The following is a 16471-nucleotide window of genomic DNA, read 5'->3' on the forward strand; positions in this document are numbered from 1 at the left end:
ACCTGTTGGTCCATAGCATAATGTCTATTTATTTTTGGATGAAAATCATAAATTTTGAGCCGTCGGACGATATCAGTAGAGTACATGAGGATTAGGAAGTTTCCTTTTTGAGCCCTCCCAGTTCTGGGTATCCGGATGTGGCCAGATCCTTCTGTTGGACCATGGCATGATTTATATTTTCTTCTGAATGAAAAATCATAAATTTTGAGTCGTTGGACGATACCAGTACATGAGGCTTAAGAAGTGTCCGTTTTGAGCCCTACCGGAACTGGTTCCGGATAGCCGGATGTAGCCAGGTTCACCTTACAGTCCATGGCATGATGTCTATTTACTTCTGGATGAAAAATCATAATTTTTTTACCCGTCGGAAGGTACCAATGCATGAGGATTTGAAAGTGTTCTTTTGTGCCCTATCGGAACCAGTGACAGGTAGCTTAAATGACCAAATTGACGAAATCATGGGCAGGGTGCCATACTAGGAACCATCATTAATTTGAGGTCAATAGATCTAGAATCGGTTCAAAAATTGATTTTTGGGAGCGAATTGCGAATTGTTCCAAATTCAAAATAAATTACATTTCAATTTAACCTAGGTGCTCCAGTTACTACAGTAACTTACCAGCCTTAATTGTTATGATATAGGGGAAATGTAGGTAATGTCGGCCTGCATGTCCCTAATTTGGGCCCATCGCTAAAAGTCTGCTATTTATCAATTTTATCTAGATGAACGCGTTATTGGGACGTTACTAATGGATATTTTTGGTTGCTATTGAAAATTTAGTTGATTGCTGAATTTATGTATGGGCCAAAATTAGGGACACTTAGGCCGACATTACCTGCATTTCCCCTATATCTAAGTGTTTTTACATTGTTCCTGCCTAGGCAATTCAGTATTTTGAACAGGTTTTTTTAAACCGCATGTCAGTATAACAATTCAAATCTTAAAACTAAAAACTAAAACTAAATCTTATCTAAGTATAAATGGAATTAATCGTTGCAATTGAGGATTGCAACGATTTTTGCCTGAAATTATTATAATGAGAGAGAGAAGGATTAGTATTTTCCATTTAATTCCACTACTTTATTTGTTTATCCTTGACAGATACGCGTATTTCGTCTACAATGTGCAGACTTCTTCAGTGTCTTGTACTAATACTCGACTTAGTACAAGACACTGAACAAGTCTGCACATTGTAGACGAAATACGCGTATCTGTCAAGGATAAGCAAATAAAGTTTAGTGGAATTAAATGGAAAATACTAATCCTTCTCTCTCTCATTATACATTCATTATTATTTTGTTGGACATTTGTTCTAAAGTTTCAACATTCGAAATTCTATGTACTTCGGTAGTACTGTACCAGGGAGGCAACCTCATTGCACAATGTGTAACTTTTCTTAATGCATTAGGAAAGTTAAGGTAGGGTAGAGAACTACTTCGGCCTAATCGCCCATTTTAGGCCTATCGAGCAGAAAACTTTAAATAAATCCATGATTTCAGAGTTAACAAGTCAATTATGCGTTTGGTACGATGCTTTAGTTAATAAGCTACGGAACGAAGTCAATGAGAACGCGTAATATGAAAGTTTGCACCCATTATTCTCAAAAACAAGTGAATTCATTGGCGTTTCAATGGCGTTGCAATGCGTTAGGCCGAGTTTAGAATCCGTAGGCCGAGTTTGGCGTCAAGAAGCAGTGTTAGACTTTTGACAATATATCAACGATTGGTTTCTCTTTATCAAATCTTACGGTACATACGGATAGGTAAATAAATTTGGAAGCCATCAGTAATAGTAAAATTCCATTTGGTGCTAAACTACGCTAGATTAAGAAAGACTAAGTGCGGGTTGTGATTAATAGGCCGGAAATGGGGTAGTTAACCCTACCTATTAAATTTTCTGAAATATTTAAATATCAATGAAGTTCCTTGTGCTTCTCTAAATTTCAGTGATTTTTTCTGAAGCCCACTAATCTTTTTTTTTAAATTCAACAAATTTATCTAAAAATTCTAAGACTTCGCTGGAGTGCATACAACTTCTATAAAGCCTCTAAACCTCTCTGAAGTCCTCTGCACTAAATCAGAATAATAAGAAGCTGCAAAGGAACTGACATAAGGTCGTGGAAGTGCTGAGAGGTTTTAGAGATTTCAAGGGTTTCAAGTACTCAAATACGTTCTGAAAACATAAGGGAGTGTGTTTAATTTATTTGCGACAGTGTTTATTTAAGCCGGCTAGTCAGAAAGGAACGGGAAGTTACTTGTTTGGCAACTGGAGCAAAGATTTCGTGCAAGTCCACACTAAAGTTTTGTGTTGTGTAAATCCATATTGTTTTTTCCTTGATTTGTTTTCCGTCGATCTTGTTTTCCGTGCTGAGTACCAACGACGCCAGGAAGGCAGCTCCCCACACCTGAACCCTACCTATCGACCCATCAACTAATGAACCGGGGATAAACGGCTTTACTTCAGAACATCCCTCAAGAGATGAACCAGCCTCTGGCTGAAAGTCTCGCTAATAAAGATAACCTAACCTAACCAGAACATCCCGGTGGCGCCGACTGGGATTGAACCCAGGCCTGCTGGGGTGAGAGGTAATCACGCTTACCATTACACCACCGGCGCCGCTGTGTAAATCCATATTAACATCATCTTTGTTGTGAATATGTATTAGGATCAAAGTTATATTCCATAAATCAAGCTGAAAATTGCATTAGGTCCTGAGTAACATTGACAAATTCTCTTGGTCGACTTTCTCTTTGTATTTTAACGGCCATGTAATGACATTGCCAGGTATTTTCAGTACACATATCGGTAAAATAAGCTTTTATCTAGCATCTAATACGACAAACACAACAAGAAACGGTTATGTGCTCAAGTTATTAACGAAAGAGAAAGTCGACGAAGAGAATCGATCAATGTTACTTAGGACCTAATGCCATGTTCTGTATTGATTCCTATCAGCCTTTTCTCGTTCACGTTGATGTCTCTTTCGCTCATGGAGCTTCCATCCAACCTTCTTGATAGTTTTTTTTTTTCTGAAACTGATGGTCGATACCAGGTCGCATTTCAAACGCCAGCTTGAACAAACCATTTGCTCGACTTCTTGTGACATTAACGTTTTCGAGCAGTTTATCTGTCCTCAAACACTGGTTTGACGCACCGGAATTGAAGTTGGTAGTTTTCCTCGGTCAATGAATAACATTAAATTTCAAACAATAGTCTACACTCTGACAAATCTTCACGTCCGATTTACGTGAAAACACAGGTGGTTTTCGTCCACCCTATTTTGCACGTAACTTTTGGGGTGAAAACTACTGTGGAACTGGTAAGTTTCACGTGACATTCCGTTTTGTTTAAAATACCTTTCACTTTTCAATGAGAACAATGCATGGAACGTATATATAGAAGCAGTCAATGTTATGCAATTTTATCGGGCAAATATTAATTCTTCGTGTTTTATTTGATACTTATATCTGTTCATAAAATTGCAAATTATTGACTGTTTGATTATTGTGAGGTAAAAATGTAATGTGAGTCTTCCTAACAACAACTAGACTCAAAATGCCGATGCCACCTCCTGAAATTATAAAAGTAGAACATATAACCATAAATTAATTAATGTAAAACAATCAAATTACCGTCCAATATTTGCAGCAAACTGCTGGGAACTTTTAAATCTTTGAAAAGCTCTTCTATCACGCTCGATGATGCCATATAGATATGTTTTGCATACCTGAAAATCACGTAAATCTCGTTTCGCGAAAATATTGAAGTCCCTTACATACTAACACAAATACACTAAATCTGTTTACGTTATATGGTCGATTTCACCAACATTTTTAGTGGACATGACGTGTAATGGAGTCAAAGTTACTAACGTCACGTGAGAATCCAAGTGAAATTTATGCGTCACTAGTGACGGGAAATAGTACTAGTCGATGGTGATAAATGTATGACAGTCGGTTCAAATTCCAGAATTTGAATGTTAAATTATTGAATTGTTAAATTATTGAATTGGCTAGTTTTTTAACCTGGACGTTGGTGGGCGGGCCTAATCTTATGCTTCATAGTGGAGCGTTGGAGACGGTTGGTTTAGGTCCGGCATCGTTGGCTCATGCCGTGACATGCGATGAGGATTACTGAGCTTCTTCTCTCTGATGAACCATTGCATAAGAGAACCAAAGTTCTAGCCTGAAGTGATAGTATCACACTTGTTACTCCTTTATTCAGTAGTACGCTTACGTATAGGCACTGACGTTGGGTGCGATACTGGCGGGTTTTGCCGCAAATCACTCTTATTTTATTAATTTTTACGCAGATAGATTTATTGGGGAGGGGATTATACTATTGAAATATTTCAGAAAGTGCCCAACAGTACTCCTTCTACTTGCGTGACAAGCTTTCGTTGTTGTTTTCATTGAGGTATTACTCAGGGAACAATGTTAAACACCATTTTTGTACATGGTATTGCAACTAATCTTATATGTGCTTCATTTTGATTTGGGATAAGTGTTTGAACTATGGCTCGGGATTTCCACTGTGGTGTGCTTCTATTGTGACAAAATAACGTATTTTTGTGGTGCGACATAGTGGAAACGTGTGAGCGTAGTTGAAGCATATAGCCTATGTAATTTCAAATCAGCTAGGAAACTTACTTCAAAGTGAAGCATTTTAGTCACTTGAAGGTGTCACCTGGGACGAACTAATATATATAAAATATAGGTCAAAGTAAAAAACAACTTGAAACACGTTAAATTTTAGATTACATTCACAAGTGCAGGTACTTAATAAAGCATGGTAGGTAGATTAGAGATTTCAATTATTCATTAAATTAGACTAGAGATATCATAATCATCAAACGAACTTACATAAGAAAATTTAGACAGCCTAGTAGCATTAAGTGGATTAACAGAAGAGTTAGGATGCGGAGGGTCCGCTTAGGGAGGCAACTAGCCTTTAAAGCAACTGGCAACTAGCCTTTTCATATATTGTCTGTTTATTTTGATTATTGCTTTAAAATATCAATTTGGTATATATGTGAAAGGATGAATCAGTGGGAGATGGATTTTCGGTTTCTTTACATTTAGCATCACTATGTGTCCTTTCCTCAAAACCCCCCAATAACCGGCATCTTCAATCCCTTCCTTTTCCCATGGCGTTCAAGTGGTCCGCATAGACTATTCATCCATTACCCGTCCTTTATCCTCGGCTTTGGATTGACTTGCGCTCCCGTTGCCCCACCAAACGCTGCAAAATGAAAATGAAAATGAAAAAAAGGTTCAAAATAGAGCGATACGATCATTATTATGGATGATACATGTAGGAAATTTGTCGAATAATGTAATGTTATGTTAATTTCCATTGCAATGTCATTGAAAAATAATGAAAATGCGTTTGACGTCCAAGTCAGTCTGCTGGATATACTGGATTATGTTGATCACTCCGTGCTAGCGGATTTAGAGACCTAACATATTGTATGCCAGTAGATCAGCAGGAAAGCAAGAATTGAGGGGAATGGTTTTGTGCTGCAAAGTTCCCTTCCCGGGGATCGACCACAAGAAAATAATCTAAAATTACCACACGACAACAAACCCAAATTATATTCTAAAAAGTCTGCTTCAACAAAATGATGGGAGCATATCCGCTCTGTCCCTGTTCCGTAAACAGTGGTAACCTTTCTTCACTGCGAAAATTTGTCCTCGGTGCATCCCGGGATAATGCAACGATCCTGCAACATCAAAGAAAATGTTAAGCAGAAGAGCTTGCGTTTACGTAGTCTAAAAATCAACTTTTTTCCTGATTGCAAGCAATTATATTACTGAAGCCACTAACCATTTTGCAGAAGACCACTTTTCCTATAATTTTATAAGCCTTTTGATCACCAAAACGTACAGAAAAAGGCAAATTTTCAATTTTAAAAGTGAAAATTATGATGCGAGTCGCGTTTGACAGTTGTTTACATTTGTTATCACCGCTACGACAACAGCGCCTAGGGTGGCTGGTGGCTGATTGGATTTCACTATTCATACCGACGTAAATGCATTTGTAAATAATGATTACTTCAAACGTCAATTCAAGATCAACAATGGAAAAGGTCTCCTCATCAGCTTTTGTAAACAAAACTTCTTGCGGTCTTTTCTCATGAATCGGAGTTCAGCTATACAAACCCAGTACAACACCATCAGGTAGAGGACAGCTTCCTCCAGCCGATAGTGTTGTTGGCAAGGGCGCAAAAAGGTTAGGTTAGGTTTCGTTATTAAAGAGATTTTCAGCCATTGGCTGGCGCATGCCGCAGAAAGTTTTGTTTACTAAAGCTGATGATGTCTTTTCTTGAATTTATAGAAACTGATAGCAAACCCACGCAAACTAATACCACCATTGGTGTAAGTTTGCATGGACGAGCTATCAATTTCGATTTGTTTACAAAAGCAATTAGGTCGATATGAAAATTTGGTCGAGATATGCTAAGATAGTAACATTCCCAGACTTACGTTTGATATATTATCACATTTGATGCACCAAACGCACCCTTCAATTAATTTATTCATTGTTATGACGCATCCGTTGTGCTACTCACCTTTTTTTTTTGAATCTCTGGCCCTATGGGCGTTATTTCACCGCTCTGTGTCTCCTCGCGCTTTGTGCTCCATATCCTTCTGCTGAACAGGAAAGTACACAAAAAACCGTAATTGGGTGATAAACTCAATAATTACGCATTAACGATTGGATGACCAGCGACCCGGTGTTACCTATGTATGTGCTTCGCTACATTATTGCAATGAGTCGGAACGGGGGTAGTCTCAAATAAATGACACATAATTACTTTCATTCCACCCCATTCGGATGGTAAATTAGCTATCTTCAGGTTCATTTCGTTGGTTTGATGGTTTCATCAATTTGATATGCGCGGATTCGTATGATTACTTTTGTTGAACATTCATGAACTTTTTTTTTGTTTTTCTTTTAAAACAGCTGGTCCATTCATGGACTACGTCGACTACGGTCAGCGGGACATGTTCTTCGGCGGCCAGGGCAATCCGTCCTCGGCTTCGCGGCCTCCGATGACACCGTCGAACTCGTTCCCACCGATCGGAACATTCACGCTGGATTCTGCCACCATGGCGGCTCCCCAGAGCCAGAATACGGTCTTTGGCGGTGGCGATTCGATGAGCGTTCTCGGAGGGTCCGGTAATACCGGTACCATTGGAGTGTTCAGCTCTAATTCGGTTATGTCCGGCAGTGGTAGCGGTGGCGGTAGTGGAAGCAATGGCGGTCCTTCCGGCGGTATTAGCGGTGGTAACTCAAGCAACTCGTACGGTGGAGGAAGTCAATCCAATAGTAACGGGGCCGACGCCAATCAAGGAACCCGTGAAACCGGGATCATCGAAAAGTTGCTGGTGAGTGGAGCTTTTCTTCTTCTTCTTCTTCTTCTACCTCACAGGGAATGTAAGTGTGGTTTCTTATTAAAATGACGTCACTTTCAGCATTCGTACGGGTTCATCCAGTGCTGCGAGCGCCAGGCTAGGCTCTTCTTCCACTTTTCTCAGTTCGGTGGTACCATCGAGCACCTGAAGATTGGCGATCCGGTTGAGTTCGAAATGACGTACGATCGTCGTACGGGAAAACCGATCGCCAGTCAGGTGACCAAGATTGCTCCGGAGGTGGTCCTGTCGGAGGAACGGGTCACCGGAACGGTTACCACCGAGCTGAAGACCGAATTGTCGTTGGCCTCCTCGAGTGACACCACGACCGGTCGGATCAGCTACGAAAACCGGGGCGAGTGCTTTTTCCTACCTTATACCAAAGATGATGTCGAGGGAAATGTATGTCTGAGAGCTGGCGACAAGGTCAGCTTTCAGATTGCCACCAATCAAAGGTAGGTTCGGATGGTTTATTGAAGGGAAAGGGGAGCATAATTTGTTTTGGATTTTTAGGGGCAACTTGGGAGCATGCCATATTCGGCTGGAGAATCCGGCTCATCCGGTCAAGTATCGCGGGGTGGTTTGCTCGATGAAGGACACATTCGGTTTTATCGAGCGTGCGGATGTGGTCAAGGAGATCTTTTTCCACTTTTCCGAAACCGACAACACGATCGAGCTGCGCCCGGGAGACGATGTTGAGTTCATCATACAGACCAGAAATGTAAAGCTTTTTTGCAACACATGATAAGTGAGCTCAAATATATATGGTTTTTTTTATTTCGTTTCAAAGCAGGGCAAAGAGGTTGCATGCAACATCGCCCGTCTCCCGCCGGGGTCGGTCATTTTCGAGGACGTCGATTCCACCATCTACAAGGGCCAGGTGCTCAAGTCGCTCGATCGCAATAATCAGCTGCGGCAACAGAACAACGATCCGCTTCCCGGACGAATTAGATATAGAGCTGCCGACCATTCGGAAGTAGAAGTGCCATTCGGGGACAAGGACCAGAAGGGTGACTTCACCCTGCGCCACGGTGACTGGGTGCAGTTCCTGTTGGCGACCGACCGCCGCGATCAACTGCAGCGTGCGACGTCAATTTCGCTGCTGGACGAAACCTTCCAGGTTTCCGGCGAGAAGCGCGAGCAAGGCGTTGTGGCTTCGCTCAAGGAAGGCTTCGGCTTTCTGCGCTGCGTTGAGCGTAACATAAGACTGTTTTTCCACTTCACCGAGGTGTTGGATACGGTAAGGATATTGTTTTCTTGTAAATGATGTTTGCGCCTTTAAAACTTATATTTTTTGTCCTGCAGAGTCGCGAGATATGCGTTGACGACGAGGTAGAATTCACCGTAATCCAGGATCCTGGCTCGAGCTTTGCCAACACTCGCCAGAGTGCGATTCGTATCAAACACCTACCGACGGGAACGGTCAAGTTCGAAACCCTGATTGAGAGCAACGTCGAGGGTATCGTATCGCGCGAGGCTCCCAAGAGCCCGATCAAGTCGCAGGAACGTACCGAGGGTGGTGTCATTTCCTACGGCCAAGGCCCCAACAAAAAGACTATAATGTATTTCTTGAAAGATTGTGATAAAGCACCGCGTGTGGGTGATAAAGTTAGATTCAATATCTGTCAAGTGAGTTGATATTCTAAGGGAGGATTGATCGATTGTTTAAAATGTGTTGTTACCCCCGACAGGTTAAACGTAACAAAGAGTTGATCGCTACTAACATCCAGGAAATCACTAACCAACTGCAGCACCAGACGTCGCTTAGCGGCGGCGACCAGCAGCAGGCTCTACAGCAACAACAGCAACCGCAACAAATCCAGCTGGCTTCTCTGCACAACCTCCAGCAGCAACCTAACTCGCCGAGCGCTGGAATGAACAACGGCAACCGCTTGAATAGCACTTCGGCCATGATGAAGGCCAGTTACGCCAACGGCAACATCAAGCCCGGCAAGGTTCACCATGGTTTCATTGCTGTATTAAAGGTAATTTGACAGTTTTTTTTTTATTTAAAAAAAAACGAACCTCACTCAAACCAACCCTTGCAGGAGAACTTTGGCTTCATCGAAACAGTCGAGCACGATCAGGAAGTATTCTTCCACTTTAGCAACTTTATCGGCAACACTAGTGCCCTCGAGCTCGGTAACGAGGTGGAGTATTCGCTGTCGACGCGCAGTGCCGTCAATGCTGGTAACTGCATTCCGGCCGAAAATGTGAAAATCATCCCGAAGGGTAGCATCTCGCAACCGAAGGTACTGCCAGCCGTGTACAACGGTATGGTTCTGCGTCCGCTTCGTTGCATCAATCCCGATCAATCGGAATACTGTGGACTAGTGCAAGTGCGTGGCGATGCCGGCGAATCTATATCGACGCATGAATTCGGCATCACCAGTCTGAAGAATAAGCGAGATCTGCTGCAGAAGGATGATATGGTAACATTTAAGGTCGATGAACAGAACCGTGCCGTTGAGGTATGTTCGTTGTTCGCGAAAATAATGATGATCTTTCAAATTGCTACTTTTTGAAATGTCCGCAGGTCACCTCGATCCGTACTAAGAAGCAAGCCAAGGTCGACTCCGTGAAGGGTCTGTTCGGTTTTCTGGACTTTGAAGTCGAGGAAGGCAAGAAGCTGTTCTTCCATATGTCAGAAGTCCAGGGCGGCGGTTGTCTGTATCCCGGCGATTCGGTTGAATTTTCCATCGTTACTAACCAGGCAAGTGTAGAGTAATCGTACCACGTTATGCTTTGTTTGTGGTTTTCTTTTTTTTTTGCGCTTTCAAATTATCAGTACGATGTTCTAATTTAATCCTTATTTTTATGCTTTTCGACAAAAAAAAACAGCGCAACGGCAAAACATCGGCCTGTAACATGATCAAGGTAGCGGACGCGAATGGAGTGCGCGCCGAGCGGCTCCTATCGCGTATCAAGCTCAACTCTGTTGACGACAGCGGACCACGTTTGACAGTAACTCGTGCACCGAAAGGACCAGATGGTACAAAAGGCTTCCATATTTCAGTCAGAGCTCCACGTTTAGTTGGTAAGTGTTGGCAATAGTCAGTTACTTTTTTCAGGTGCATTTACTTAAGACCAAGGTCTCATCAAATATCAAAGCAGTACACCGGGAAAAGCCGGTGACAAAAGTCACTTCGACTCTCGGAATAACCCCCTTTAACCCTTTTTTTTAAGATTTTGAACCTTAAGATTCTTGTACTAGATTAGATTTTCTTTATGGATTTTGTAGAATGAATGTCAGGGCTAACACCAAGGTATTTTAGAGAAAATTAAAGGGAGTTTTGTAATTAGCTCTTAATGGTTTTAGAGTAAAGTTCAGAGTGTCCGGAGATGAACCAACGTCTGGCTGAAAATCTCCTTAATAAAGACCACCAACAACCATCCAAGTTCAGGTTAAACAAATTTAAGTAGCTCTGTGGAAAATCTTGTACAGTACTTGTTCGCTAACTGGGCGATCTTTAACTGGGCTGTTTTTTAATTGAGCGTTCGTTAAATGGGTTGTAGCCCAGTTAAAAAGCAGTTATACGTCAAAAATAGACATTTAGGCCCTTATTACGGGTGTCGCTTCACGGTGAAAACGAAGTGAAGTGATTGCCGTGTAAATCAAATGGGAATCACTTCACCGTGAAGTGACATCGGTAATAAGGGCCTTAGTTGTCATAATTGGTGAGGGGCATTCGAATGGAATATTAAGTGATATAATGTAAATAAATTTGAAATTATTTTCATTTCACACTGAAATCACGACTTAAAAGCGTTATGAGCAAAAGTATTAAGTCTTTCTAAACTAGCTAGATTGAATGCTGTGAAAATAACAATGACAAACTTTACACTGTATCAATTCAATGCACATGAATTTTTATTAAAGTCGATCAAACAATCCATTGTAGCTCCTCTCAGTGTTTTTTTTTACGTTTGACAAGTCAGCCCAGTTTTTTTTTTTTTTTTTCTTTGGTTTGTTTTCCGTCGATCTTGTTTTCCGTGCTGAGCACCAATGCTACCGACGCCAGGAAGGCAGCTCCCACACCTGGACCCTACCTATCGACCCATCAACTCATGAACCGGGGACCAACGGCTTTACTTCCCTTCCGAAGGAAGACGTGATCAGAGATGTTATGCCTCAGAACATCCCGGCGGCGCCGACTGGGATTGAACCCAGGCCTGCTGGGGTGAGAGGTAATCACGCTTACCACTACACCACCGGCACCGCTGAGTCAGCCCAGTTAGCGAGTGGAATTCGCTAACTGGGCTGCGCTTTTGGCCCAGTTAGCGAACAAGTACTGTAAACCTAATTTTGAGCGTACAATTCCAAAGAAATTCTGAGGATAATTAAAATGAAAATCCGATTCAATTGCCTGCGAAAAAAGCTATCCCTAACACAGATTTCAAAATCGAATTCCATCCGGTCTCGCCAAACGGTGTTTATTCAATCACAGCGTGTGGTGAGTGGTGGTGTCCGGTCATCATCAGCAGCAGCAGCAGTGCTTTCGGCGCGTGACGTTGTACATTTTTTCCAGCACAACGAAAGGTTCCCCACAAGCAGCTAGTTTTCAAGGCTGTCCATAAGAGCCCTAAATTCACCGCTACTGATCGGATTCAGTAGCTCTTCGTGAGTCACTGTGGACCATCTATGCCGCGCGCGTCACCCTCATTCCAAACAACTATTAGCTCAGCAATAATCAACCATCACGACAAAAAGGTTCTTTTCAGGACCACCACATCACCCCAAAGCTCTTTGATAATGTACCCAGCAACCGAACATTTGTGATCAAATGTGTAACAGTATTGAAGTGGTTCATAAAAATTCTTTCAATGACCGAATACCACATGACCTTGTCAATTAACCAGAAACACTTCGAATTAAAGTATGTTTTCTCCAGGACTCTAGAAAGAAGCCAACAAATCTCGAATTTACTCGAATAGGGTAGAGAACTACGTTGGCCTAAACGCCCATTTTGGGCCTATCAAGCAGACAACATCAAATAAATCCATGATTTCGGCGTTAGCAGGTCAATCATGCGTTTGGTACGTCCCGGATGTTGCTTAGTAACATTTGAGCACGCCATCACGGTTCCACAATGGTCGGATAGTGATGTTGTGTTGCATCAGAGGTATTGAAGCTACGAGATGGAAGATTTTCAGCGTATGAATTGTTCTTAACAGAAGGATGCTTGCCTGAGAGGGCAGCTTGGAAGACCCTGCCTCCAGAACTGAACACAGGGCCAGGACGACTTCGACGTTGGTAGTTGAGCTCAGGATGCAGCACGACTGTGTCAGACGGATAAGGGTCTTCCTTAGTGTCTGCTACGGTGCGTCCTGGGATTAAAGAGCGAGTATCTATGATGATTTCGGAAGACGGACAGAGAGTCTGTTTTTGTTTGTTTTGGTTATGTTCTAACATGCGGACAGTAATTCAATCAGGCCAATACCACGGATCGCCAACCACCTCCGATACCGTTTTGGATACGGTAACTTTGAAAGAGACGAATGAAAGATCCTCCAGACTCTTTCCTCGAGGGACTAGCTTGGTGATTTTCAGTTGAGATGAATCAACATTGGTGATGTCATGAACATGCTGCCTCAAGTCATTTTCATTCTGTTCCGGCGTGAAGGGAGTCACGTAGTGATGTGTCCGGAAAGTAGTTCCGGAATAGAAAGATAGCTTGATAAATACTAGAGATGTTTCTTTATTCAAGGTCTAACGTATATTCCATCAATACTTGATTGATTAAATGATCTTTATTTTAGTTTAACTTGGACGATTACCATATAAATTTTTTTTTTTTTTATACTAAGTGATTTAATTGCTTTCTTCATCTTTAGGTATGGGCAAAATTTAAAATTTGTTTTACAGGATTAGTCCTAGACTTAGTACACGGTCGACCACCTTGGTGGGATTGGTTTGTTTTGTTTTTAGAATTTGAAGAGAAACTACTTAATACTACTATTTACAGCTTAAAACTAACTTACTCTACTATATACACTTAACCTACTATGTACAAATTGCTTATTAAAGCATGTTCAGAAAGATTGCATTTTTGAATAAATTTAGTTGTCATATCATCAATTTTGGAATCTACTTTGGGAATTTCTGCCTCTTGATGGAGGTCTGCTATTCTTGTGTCGAATGGACGATCTAGGATCATCCTCAACACTCTATTCTGTGCAACCTGGATTTTGTTCCTGTGGGTCTGAGCGCACGATTCCCACACCGGGGCGGCATAGAAGATCGCGGGGGCTATGATCTGTTTGTAAACAGCCAGTTTGTTTTGCCTTGAGAGGCGGGATCTGCGGCAAATGAGCGGATACAAACACCTAACCAAGGCGGAGCACTTAACTAGGGTTTTCTCTATGTGCGAGCGGAACAGGAGCTTCTCATCGAACAACATCCCGAGATAAGTAACATCAGTGGACCACTCGACCCTTGTACCATCCATTATTACGGTACAGGAGGGAGACGGTTTAAGTTTTGGTGATTGTCTGTGAAGGAACATGATCGCTTGGGTTTTCGAGGCGTTGATTTTGATTTTCCACGAGGTGGCATAATCAGTAAAGGTGTCAAGGCATCGTTGAAGCTTGTTCGTAATTTCACGAGGCATCCTACCCTTGACGGCTATCGCGGTGTCATCTGCGAACAGAAAGAACACGCAACCGTCTCCTAGAGGAGGTATGTCCGACGTGTAGATGCTGTAAAGCAGTGGTCCCAGCAGACTCCCTTGCGGAACACCTGCTGGGATCGGAAATTGTCCCGAAAGGGAACTATTCAACGACACCCTGAACGACCTTTGCTGGAGATAGTTACGGGTGATTTTCACAAGGTATGGTGGAAAGTTGGAGTTACAAAGCTTGTATATAAGTCCGTCGTGCCAGACATTGTCAAACGCCTTTTCGACGTCTAACAAGGCCATGGCTGTGGACTTGGATACAGCTTTGTTACTTCGGATGTTATTCATCACCCGCACTCCATCAATACTTGTCAATTGCACCGTTTATATAGTGTTCCAGTGATTGCTATGATCCAACTCCGTTGTGTCTGCCAGGATGCTTACCAAATCTTCTTCCATGGTGAGTGCTGCAATCACAAATTGGTGTATTGGTTCGGTCGATGAGCCGGGTCGCTGGTGGGCACATGTTGAATTTCGAAGTCGTAATTGAGTATCGTGAGTGCCCAGCGTTGCAGTTTGTTCGTAGTGTGCAGTGGAATTCCCTTTTTCGAATTGAAAATATACAGCAATGGCTTGTGGTCGGTCAACCATGTGAAATCTCGTCCGAGCAAATACTTATGGAACTTCGTCAATGCGTAGACTAACGCAAGTCCTTCCTTTTCAGGTCGTCCATAATTACGTTCTGCGGGTGCAAGTGTTCTCGAATCGTGGTGCACAACCTTCATGATGCCATCGGGAAACTGGTGAAAGATTACTGCACCGATGCCAGTGCTTGATGCGTCTGCTGCCACGATGATTGGCAGCTTGGGGTCGTAGTGTGTCAACAGCATGTTTGATTGAAGAACTGCCTTGAACTTTTCGAAAGCTTGCTGGCACTCGGATGTCCATTTCCACTTTGTTTCTTTCTTCAGAAGCTTGTCCATGGGGCAGCGCAATTCTCGTAGGTTGCGCACAAATCTTCCGTAGAAGTTGACCGCGCCCAGAAACGATCGCAGCTCAGTGACGTTGGTTGGAGGTGGCATTGCAGTGATGGTTTTGATCTTCTCGGGGTCTGGACGGATACCTTGTCGGTCCACGATGTGTCCCAAGTAGCGGATTTGCGACTGGAATAAACTACACTTCTCTGCCTTGACGTGGAATCCATATTCCTTGATGTCGTAACCGGACCGAGGTTTCCAGCCTCGGTCACGGCTACACGAATCTCGGCTGCTACGCCTCCACTGGTGCTGTCGCTGCTTCTAATGCTGCTGCTACTGCTGCTGCTTCTGCTGCTTGTCCGTCACCTTCAACATTCGTCACAAGAATACCTTCTGCAAGTTATTAACAGTTAAATGATCTTTATTTCTTGTGTTTGTGTGGTTTACATGTATGAATTTTTCAAGTGACACAGATGCGTCTTTTCAACTTTAGTACAGTGAGATTTTAATTATTATTTACAGTTTCTAGTCCTATCAGGCCTATTTTAAAGTATGACCACCTTGGTGGGATTGGTATGATTTGAATTGGAAAAAGGAGTCTACTTATAACTACTATTTACAACTACAACTAACCTACAATTACTATGTACACCTAACCTACTATATACAAATTGCTTATCAAAGCATGTTCTGATAAATTACATTTTTGTGCAAATTTAGTCTTAATTTCGTTAATTTTGGAATCTATTTTGGCAATGCCTGCCTCTTCATGTAAATTTGTTATTCTAGTGTCGAAAGGACGATCAAGAACCATCCTCAGCACTCTATTCTGAGCGACCTGAATTTTGTTCCTGTGAGTCTGTGCACATGATTCCCACACCGGAGCTGCGTAGAGGATCGCAGGTGCTATGATTTGTTTGTAGACGGCCAGTTTGTTCACCCTTGAGAGGCGGGATCTGCGGCAAATCAGCGGATACAGACACCTAACCAAGGTAGAACACTTGACTACAGTTTTCTCTACATGCGAACGGAAGAGGAGCTTTTCATCGATCAACATCCCGAGATAGGTTACTTCGGCGGACCACTCAACCCTTGTGCCATCCATGATTACAGTACAAGATGGAGCCGGTTTCAGTTTGGGCGATTGCCGATGTAGGAACATGATCGCTTGTGTTTTGCAGGGATTGTTTTTAATTTTCCACGTGGTGGCATAATCAGCAAAGGCGTTAAGGCATCGTTGAAGTTAGTTCGTTATTTCGCGAGGCATCCTTCCTTTGACGGCTATTGCGGTATCATCTGCGAACAGGAAGAACACGCAACCGTCTCCAAGGGGAGGAATGTCGGAAGTATAAATGCTGTAAAGCAAGGGGCCCAGCAGACTGCCTTGCGGCACTCCTGCTGGGATGGAAAACGTGTCGGAAAGACAACCATTCAACGATACCTTAAACGACCTTTGCTGAA

At 42.5% G+C, this 16471-nt stretch overlaps 1 protein-coding gene across 4 annotated transcripts in view; it reads left to right on the forward strand.

Moving 5' to 3' along the window:
• The window catches only part of Unr (cold shock domain-containing Unr), a 62630-nt gene that overhangs the window by 35842 nt on the left and 10317 nt on the right, over positions 1-16471 (forward strand). Inside the window, exons 4-12 of one of the 4 annotated variants that reach the window (XM_065230409.1) lie at positions 6968-7392; positions 7480-7871; positions 7930-8137; positions 8207-8656; positions 8722-9045; positions 9108-9401; positions 9465-9887; positions 9953-10129; positions 10258-10453. In XM_065230409.1, the coding sequence (XP_065086481.1) occupies positions 6968-7392; positions 7480-7871; positions 7930-8137; positions 8207-8656; positions 8722-9045; positions 9108-9401; positions 9465-9887; positions 9953-10129; positions 10258-10453 (2889 nt within the window). Of the gene's footprint in view, positions 1-6967; positions 7393-7479; positions 7872-7929; positions 8138-8206; positions 8657-8721; positions 9046-9107; positions 9402-9464; positions 9888-9952; positions 10130-10257; positions 10471-16471 lie in introns of those variants that run through there. The other 3 variants (XM_065230411.1, XM_065230410.1, XM_065230412.1) reach the window with 3 other exon arrangements.

This window comes from Ochlerotatus camptorhynchus, unplaced genomic scaffold (genome assembly GCF_037179485.1).
Source record: "Ochlerotatus camptorhynchus isolate MF236.1 unplaced genomic scaffold, CSIRO-AGI_Acam_v1.1 ptg000330l, whole genome shotgun sequence".
Lineage (NCBI taxonomy): Eukaryota > Metazoa > Arthropoda > Insecta > Diptera > Culicidae > Ochlerotatus > Ochlerotatus camptorhynchus.